The following is a 9,697-nucleotide window of genomic DNA, read 5'->3' on the forward strand; positions in this document are numbered from 1 at the left end:
GGGACGCTCGGGCACGGCGACTCTCGGCTCGGCCTGGTTTGCCTTCGCCTTCAGGGGCAGAGCTCACGCTTACAGCAGCTTTCGGTTGCTGATCTTCCTTCTCTTGACTGAGTATCTGTCGACAGCATCAGTTTTTCTTAATACCCTGTAGGTTAGGGCGTGATCGTTAGTTGCATTTGGTGCATTTTGGGTGATAGGCGTGATTATATACTGCTGGGCGAGGTTCAGCAAATGTGCGTGCAAGAAATTCTGCTAATGCGGCTGTAGTTTAGTCTTTCAGCTTCGGTGAGGTTAAGACAAAAATAAATACGAGCTTCGCTGCAGAGCTGGTGTTTTGAGTTTAGAAGTATAACTGAAAACTGGTGTGTTTTGTCCCTTTGTCACTTTTTTAAAAAATACAAAACCGTTTTGCCTTATCGTTCAGTAATGAATTATGAAGTTGCATTAGAATCCTTTAATATATATGTTAAAGAAGTTGTGTTTTAGTCAATTCTTCATAAAGTTTGAAGCCAATTATTTTTCCTGCTGTTTTTCTTTATATATTTGTATAGTTCAAGACAAATGTAGTAAAACTTTTGGGAGAGAATTTTGATCTGAAATGTTATCAGCTCAATTAATGCTTGATCTGAAAATGTTGCTTGATTTTTTTTTTTCTTTTTTAATTGTCTTCCTTTTCAGCTCAGTGATGAAAATGAACAATTAGTCAAGAAGTTGAAAAAGCTACACCTAAAAAACAAGGAGCTAGAAAAGAATCTGGGCCAGATCACTACACCTAAAAAATAAGGAGCTAGAAAAGAATCTGGGCCAGATCCAAGAAAAACTGCATCTGCAGCAGTTAATGCATGACTATGTCACAAGCAGAGAGTAAGAATTGTCAAACATTACTTTTTGCGTCAAAAGAAGTGCAATATTTCAGGACTCGTACCTTGTTATTCTTCAGATGAACTAGGCCTTACCTGTTCTGCATATTTTGAGGGCTGTCTGTGAGCAGGATGGTGGGGATGGAGAATGCTGGAGGCGTGTAAAGGAACAAAGGATGGCTGGGGCAACCTGGACAAAATTCACTGTTGTAGTAAACCAAGCAATTTTAATATCAATAAGTAATACTTGAGTTATGCTTAGCCAACATGCTGTCTCTGTCTAACTGCAAAGAGTTTTAGACTGTTTTGCCCACAAACAGTAGTAAGCTGGTTAAATTGCATCAGTACTGTTTAAAAGATTCAGAAACTGGGACCTTAGGACCTGAAAAACTATAGCACTAGTGTGAAGAGTGTCCGGCCAGGATTTAAATACCTGTTTGCAGAAAAATTCAAGTTTAAATTTGGTGCGTTTATTTGGTTTCCTGCATGGAAACCTCTATTGTCAAATCAAACTGAAAAGTAATTTAGCCTTTTTCAGTTGCTTTGTTTGATCCAATTAAAGTTGTAAAATCTAATTTTATTAAGCTGTTGTGTTTGTTTCAATTAAGTGTTCAAGTTCAAACAGAAACCCATTTGTGGCATAAGGGTGGATACAGCAAGGATCTTAATCTAGAGGGTGACAGTGTCAGGTGAGTTCTTGGAAACTGCAAATTTAATTCTTCACAGAATTAAACATTCTTCTTTGTGGGGTAGAATATGTTGTTCATGGTTAAGTCAGCTGAATTTTTGTTTACTGGTATGGAAGCTGCTTTCAGCTTTTGAAACAATGGAAAATAATTTTATTTACATTTTAAAAGAAAATACTAAATCTTAGATTAATCTTGAAAATATCAGTAAACAAAGAACAAAATGGACTTCTTTCTCAAATCTTTCACTAAGAAAAATTGAATGAGTTAAGGAAGCTCTATGGTGCGTGTGTGCACACGTGATCCTTTTTGTAGATTTTTAACCTAGAATTATGTAATTACATTTTGTATTTTTTTATCGCTCAATTTTATGCATATATATATAAAATTTATAGCTAGTACTGCTTTCAAAATAAGCCACACAAGTGATTCTACTTTTCAGTCTAATTGATTTTAGAAGCGAGCCACGACTTACTGTAGTTTGCCAATTAATGCTAGAAATGAACTCTTGTAACTGTATTTTTGATACAAAAGATACATTTTTGTTTTAAGAAAATGTGTATTGAAACATTTTAACAACTAGGCATGCTACATAAAATGTCAGTCTATGACTTAATTTAAAATAAATAGGCTGCTCCATTCTTTCAAAGGCTGCTTTTTATCCGCTTACAGAGATGGGCTGTGGATCTTGGAGGCAGATAAAGATAGAGGCAGTCCCTACTGCTCTTGATTCAACCACCCTGTTTTTAGTGTTCCGTTTAGATGGCTGTAGAAGGCCTGTTTTTTTCTTTTTCTTTTTCTTTCTTTTTTTTTTTTTTTTGTTAAAAATACCTTTACAGTCCACCAGACTCTCTTTGTCAACTATGTAGGAAGGCTGGGTGTCTGGCTCTGGGCTTGAATTGAGTACCTAATTAGGTGCTTATGTTGAAGAAGTCTGAGTTATTCTTTGAATCTAGTGCTGGACCTGCTTTGTATTAGGTTGCACATAGATAACCTGACTTAGCTTTTTTCTAGCATCTATTTGTATGTTATTTTACAAAGCTGTTCTCTACTAGTATCGCTCATCCTGCTTGTGGCGCACAGTCGTGACTTAGTATGAATGCTGGCTCTTATTCGAATTCCTAATAAAATAGGAAAAACGTCTGTTCATGTTCATCAGTTACATTGTGGGCCTGATACATGTAGACTGAATGCTATGAAATACTGTAGGAAATTAGTGTAGCAGAACTTGATGCAAGGTAATATCAAAGGGAAAGATAATATCCCAAATCTGTTTATTTTACATTGATGTTACCCACTCATACTCATTTTCTCATATATTTCATTCACTCATATCCTCACACTCACGTACTCAGAAGCAACGAGATGTGTGTGTCCAAGTGATCTGGCCAGAGTTGCTTGTGTGCAACACGGAGAGCTGGGGATGCTGCCTCATGAGTCCTCGTCATGGGTTCTTGATTGGTGGCAAGAAACTAGCTTCTGGACAAACTTTTTTATATCCTTTAGGAGTGGTCTTTTGCTATTCCTGTTGTGCTAATGGGGAGAGGAATGATATATGTGACACGCTGCAAACTCGTTGCCACCCTCCTGTTGCTAGTGTATAGGTCTTCCATTAACGAATTATTTGTACTGAGGTTTAATCAGAGCGTGGCCATGTGGGCTGGACAAAAACAACAGGGTCCTCAGTCTGGCTGAGTGAAAGGGATTCTTTGCCATCCATACAGACCATTCTTTTAACTCTTGCTTTGCTGTTTTTTCTGGTGCTTTTTCTTTCTGTGTTGCCAGTCACACTTCATTCACACCCATCTTAAATATTTCTGTTACGAGTCTCTACAGTACAGCTACAGTCCAAGTGATCTCTATGGGGCATCTGTAATATTTTTATCATAAAGGATGCACATTTTGTTGGCTTTCATATTTTATTGCAATTTATGCATTTCTTCTGTTTTAGACTACTTCAGATGTATAATGATCTACAGAAACGTTACGTTAAAGAAATCAAAACAAACCAGGAGCAAAGCGAAGCAATTAAAAATCTCACTGTAAGTAGAATTTATAGGAGATGGTATCAAATAGCCAAACATAAGCTTTTAGTGAGACTGAAATGTAGTTTTTAGATTTGTAAAATGAGACCAAGTTTTTCTTTTTAAACTCATTTTTGTTTCCCACGCTATTGAGCTAATGGAAGGTAGTCTGTAGTTCCCTTTGAAAGTGAACTCTGTCACTGGTAGGTCTGTAACTGAAAGCTGTCTCCCCTTTCCTTGCTGTTTTCTTTATTCACCTACCTACCCCTCCTTCCAGCTGTATCTGCATCTTCCGACCTCTCTTGCGCCAGGCCCGATATTTTTCTGTATGTGTCATGAGCCGATTTATTTCAGAAATCCAGCAGTAAGCTAACCAAACGAAGGCGAATTGTCTTCTGTCAGGTAGCGAGATCTGTTGGCTTGCTGTGCAAAGAGACTAGCATCATAACTGGAGCAAAGGTAGGGTTGCGTGGCCAGGAGTGGTTCAAGAAGCTTCAAGTGGATATGGCCTCTTTAGGCATTGATCAAGCATTACAACTGACCAGTCTAATTGATTTCCTCCTAGGAGTCTGGAACATGGGCTTCATTTATTTGTGAATTAATACTCATTATGATTTGGATTATATGTACTTTTTCTTAGAAGTTGGCAATTGCTGCTATAAAAGTACGCTTTATTGTGTGGAAAGGTTTAGTATCTTTGTGCATGTACATTTATACTGTCTTGCAAGCATGTGCTCAGTAACAGATTTTTTTTTAAAATGCTTTTGATGTATGCAAAACTTCACTTGCTGTATTTTTTTCTCCTTTCAGACACTTTGGATAAATGTAGTTTTAAGTCAGCAATTGAAAGCTCTAGATTTGCAGTCAGGATATGTTTCCAGTTGTATTCAGTTGAACTGTGTTTGTTCTATGCATTTTAAAAAAATTTAGTTTCTTGACAGATTAAAATTCATGAGCTAGAGCATAATCTTCGAGAGCAGAGGCAAAGAATTGAGCAATTGGAATGGAAAAAGGTTTCTTGGAAAACTAGTGCTGTTTCTGGAAAAAGAAGTCGAACCCCAGAGGGAGAAGTAACATCTCGCAGGGACATGTCTAAAAAGAAGGAGTCCTGTTGCAGTAAATATTTAGGTAATCATACGGTTAATTCTGATGTTGCTTCCAGTATGCCCATCACAGATGATGCATTTCATTTCAGATCCAAAGGCACACTCCAGGTTATTTCTTCTACTTCAACCAGCAGCATCTAAAATGTTTTTCACTTTTGAAAACCTGTTACGTAAAAATGGTATCTCATAATCAATGTCCTATCTGTGGACCCAGCCCTGCATTTGTTTGTGATGAGAAAAGCAGCAGGGTTTTTTTTGTTTTGGTTTGGTTTTTCCCTGAAATTGGTATGTCGGTGTAATCACGGGTGGGAGTGCATGGCTGTATTTAGTACTATTTATTATTTTTTCCAGTAAGCTGTATCTATGCAGATCTCTTAGCGATAATGTTTGCTGCTCCATTCTTTGATTTTCAGACGCTGATACACAAAAGAACCTGGTTTTAGCCTTAAAATGTGGGACAAACCCAGACAATACTGGTTTGGGCATGTTCTTCCTCACATAAGTAAATCCACAAGTTAAGGTGCAATCCTGTTCCACTTCAAAGCGTAAAAAAAGAGATTGAAGAGATCATATAACGTAGGCATAATTTTCAGGAAATGTGCTGTCAGCAAGGGCTAATAGGACCCTGTCGTAAGTCAGAAAAAGGTAATGAAGGCATGTGATGTATGTTTTGTGGATTTTAAAGTAAAATAATCCCACATTCTAAGAATCTGGCAGATGCAGATTATCCAACTGACAGATCCTGTTATCTCTCCTAGTACCTGGGAGTATGCTGGGCCAATTCTTAAGAATAAATCACTTTATGAAAAAGGTACTTTAAGAAGCTGAACCATAATTTTCTAATATCACAAAACGTAGGCAGCTCTTTAGCTGTAATATGATTCATATGAGGGGGAGGTTGACTGTAATGGTTGAAGTCTGTATTTTTTTTATTTGAATATAGAGCTATTGTTGAAGGAGATTAAAAAGCTGAAGAAAGAAAATGAAAAGTTGTCTACAGAAAGGAGAGCACTAAAAAATGAATTAGCCGGATTAGACAAGGTAATTTATTTTAGGACAAGTTTAAGAATAGGTGATTTTTGAAAAACTAACTTTTCTGCCTGAACTGAAACTTATCTTTAGGCTGAACTTATGCTGTTATCAAGCAAAATACGTAAAAAAAAAAAAATCAATTTATAGCATTCTGAGAAAGGAATGGAAAAGAATGACTCCTTGAAACATTAATGTCCTACAGTACTGCTTGGCTAAAGAAGAGGGATAATGCAATTTTTATTTTTTTGGTTTTATACTGGTGGATTTTCTTGTGGATTTTTTTTTAATGTTTGGATAATTAGGTTTCCTTCATGAGAGATTATTTGTCTCATGTCATTATGACATTAAAATTGTAACTGCTGATAACTGTCTTAATTCCTTCCAACAGACATTTGCAGACATAATAAAAATATTTTTTTGAATGATCACTTCTATTGCTTCATGATGTCAGTGCGCGGAAAACTATTTTCTCTTGAATTTAAACATGTCAAAGTTATGCCTCTGACAGAACTCTAAGCTTAGGGAGGGCAGGGGGGAGGGCTTTGAAGGTTTCGTGATAGATAGTCCATACAGGTGTAGAAAGAGAAAGTGTGAAAATTTGGTAATTCTTGAAATTATGTGAAGAGATGAAGAGATCTTATCTAGCTGTAGAGGAGACAGTTTAATGCCCTGACCTAAGATTTTATTTTCAGCAACAAACTTGTTTAAATTGTTTTTTGCTTATTCTTCAAGTCTTGTGTTGGATTTGTTTTTGGAGAATTTCTTTTCTTATCTTGCAATCCCCTCTCACAAGCTAAATAATATTATGCTAGCTTTTGTTACAGGGGTAACGGTAAAACGTGGTGATAGTTCATTAGATGTGAAACTTGTAGAACATTGAGCCAGGGTGAGTTCTAGATCCCCATGTTTGGGAGTTAGGGACAACTTGTGGCTGAAAGTCTGATCTTGCAGAGAAGAAATATATAAATCTGAGGTTATGTTTTTTTATCAGTGACCCTTTTTTAGGTAGTTTTAAGTGACTGTACGTTATTTAAGATACACGTAACTGTTCATTTAAAAAAAAAAAGTCATGTCAAAAGGCAGGAGAAGATGTCAAATACAGATGGATATAAGTAGATGCAGTGTTACTCTGGTAGACAGGACTTTCCAAGGTTGGTGAAATTAAGTCTTGGGTGATTACATTCTGCTTGCTGTCCTTGTATTTCCCAACAACTTCTGACTTTACTTACAAAGGATCAGAATTTCTCGGTAGACTTGAGTTGCAGGAGCTGAACAAAACATTCAAGCTATGTGACATCAATACTTTTAATAAATGAAGTTTATTTCTGTGAAGCTGAATTTATCTCCTAGTTGAATTAGGTGTAGCTAGAACTACTTGTTAAGTTACGCATTCTGGAGTAGCATAATTACGAAAGGATCAATGTGAGAGAGTGACACCACATAGGCTGACATTAAATAAGTGCAACAGGACTTGGTTTTTACGGCTTTCTTATTGGACTGTCTCTTTACGTTCTGTGTAGCCTTACATACTGCTCTTTTTCATTCCCTCCTTTGTTGTAAATTGCTTTTATCTGAGCCAGTGGAACCTGTTGGATGGTGTTACCCGTATTAGGCTCTGTCAAGTTTAATGCATCACACATCTTATCCTCTTGAATACGAAAACCAAACTTTTTAACATAGTGTAGTCATAAATAATAGATACTATTCTGAAATAGGATATTCATTAACAAAATGTAGTTGTACTTAAGGTTCTAAACTGATGCTAGCAATTTACAAAGCAGTTAAGGAGTTAAGGTCTAAAAATATTTTATATCTTTCTAGATCTAAATATGGTATCCCTTTTTGCACCTTAAACTCTTTAGTATTGTCTTGTTCAAATGCTAAGATCATCCTCCTTAGTTTACTCTCCTCATCTCTCTCCTTGCTTGTTGTCCCTGTTTTATATTCTTGCAACTTTCAGATCTAAAAAGTTGATGGTGTGTTATCTGCTACTGGCTGACTTCAGCTCATATAGCTATGTTTTTGCACAGGTGAGGTTGACATTATTCCCTTGTCATTTTGGACTGTCATTTTGTAGCTTTTTTGATAAATCAGCATTTTTTCCTTCTCTTAAGTCATCTTTCCTATTATTAGTCTGTATTTCAGGCTCTAACATAACTTGAATTCTGCTTGCGTTATGTGTTCAGGGCAAAGTTTTAAATTATTACGTAAGGTTATAATTGATTGCTCTATATCGCCGTAGCTGTGTTTGCATAACTCAACCGTACATTAATAAAAACATAGAAGGTGTCTTTGAACTTGGGAACAACTGAAATGCTGACTAGCTCTTATTGAGAATGTCTTTGAAAGAAACTTTAAGGTGAATACTTTTGGGTTTCTCTAGGATTTTTTTGAAGAGATAGAAGATCTCAAGCATGCTGTACAGGAATCTGTGAAACTGAATAATCAGTATGAAAAGTGCTTGAAACAAATAAGTGTACTGTATGGACTTCCTTTTACAGCACATTTGTAACTCCTGATTAATTTAATGGCAAGTAGATATTCCACATTTTTTATACTTACTGCAACATTTCCACCTACCATGGCTTATGTAGTACCACATTTTGATAATATTATGGATTCAATTGTATGATCTCAATATGACAAGCTACTCTGAAATGTTTTTGTATTTTGTGCCTTTGATTTTTGTTTACATGGTTTTTAAATAAACTGTGGTCTGTATAACTTCAACTAAGTTTCAAAACTTCTCTCTCACACACTTATAAAATACATTCATTGCAGGAGTGGTTGTGGGTGTTTATGGGAATATGATAAAATCTTTGTATTTTAATTTGAAGAATGTCCCAATTTATCCTTTTCTGTAAACTGTATAAAATCAAAGTAGATCTGTAGTTTTGGCAATCTTTACACGAATTTCACCTAAGGATGTGCCAATGCAGACAGAAATTAATTCTATCATTAAATTATTCTATCATTATATAATTATTATTAAATAAGGGATTTCTTAAAAGAAAAATGCTAAATCCCTGCTTGGAGTTTTTCTTTCATCACAATAATAAGTTAAAATTTGTGGATGAAGGAAGGATTTAGGGTTTAGAATTGGGAAGAGTGTGTTCAGAAAGATGGGTCAGAGACTTGTCTTGCAGTATCAAAACAAGAATTCATCAGAAGCTCTTATTTGATTGAAGAGTGAGGTAATTGAAGAGCTCTGGTATTTGAAGTGCTGAAAGGAAACTGGAGTGCAGAGTCACAGTTCAGGAGGTAGAAATGTCACGTTGCTTCCGAGAGGGCTTGGAATGATAAGAGACAGCTCCCAGTTGCAAGTGTACCCTGCAGGAGGGAAACCTTGTGAGATTTGAACCTGAACTTGTTTGTGACTACATTTCACGAAAGTTTAACATAGTTACATTATAGAACTAATTTGTCTGAAAGTTGTACATCTGTACCTTTGTGACATTGCGATGGGAGAACTGAGTGAAAAACTATCAGGAGGTTAGAAATACTAAGCTTGCTTATAACCTCTAATACAGCTGCTTTAGCTTAAAAAGACTTGCACGCTCATTAGGGATAGGACTACGACTAGGGTTAGGACTCTTGTATCCCACTTTGTTAGGACAGTTTTATGTAGTTGTAAATTAATAAATAAATTGGCCTCAAAGCATATGAGATGTTCAGAGTTACATATTCACTAAGTGAGAGAGAGGGTAAAGCTCCAGAACTATTCGCTTCCTGGTCTGGCTGTAGACCATTGTGTCAGGTTTCCCTTGTTTCGTTCTTGGCTCGCTTGTAAATGAAAGCTGGCTAATGTTCTGAACAGAGGTGGAAAAGGGAAAGAGGAGAAGTGATGCAAGTCTGTGTTGCCAGTAAACTTGATGGATGAAAATAGGAAGAACAGCATGTGTGATGGAAGTATTTTAAGTGCAAAAATGTATCTGATATTTGTTAGTAAGCAAAATAAACATGAGTGCTGGAGAAGGAAGGCATCAAAC

At 36.2% G+C, this 9,697-nt stretch overlaps 1 protein-coding gene across 1 annotated transcript; it reads left to right on the forward strand.

Annotated features, from left to right (window-relative positions):
* Positions 1-784: 784 nt before the first annotated feature.
* Positions 785-8,372, forward strand: LOC103902970 (centrosomal protein of 290 kDa). The gene is made up of 6 exons (XM_009284095.2): positions 785-864; positions 1,469-1,549; positions 3,498-3,588; positions 4,512-4,698; positions 5,620-5,717; positions 8,092-8,372. The coding sequence occupies exons 1-6, from the start codon at positions 839-841 to the stop codon at positions 8,218-8,220; spliced, it is 612 nt and encodes a 203-aa protein (XP_009282370.1). The 5' UTR covers positions 785-838; the 3' UTR covers positions 8,221-8,372.
* Positions 8,373-9,697: the final 1,325 nt, after the last annotated feature.

The sequence above is a fragment of the Aptenodytes forsteri genome, unplaced genomic scaffold, assembly GCF_000699145.1.
Source record: "Aptenodytes forsteri isolate BGI_AS27 unplaced genomic scaffold, ASM69914v1 Scaffold229, whole genome shotgun sequence".
Classification (NCBI taxonomy): domain Eukaryota; kingdom Metazoa; phylum Chordata; class Aves; order Sphenisciformes; family Spheniscidae; genus Aptenodytes; species Aptenodytes forsteri.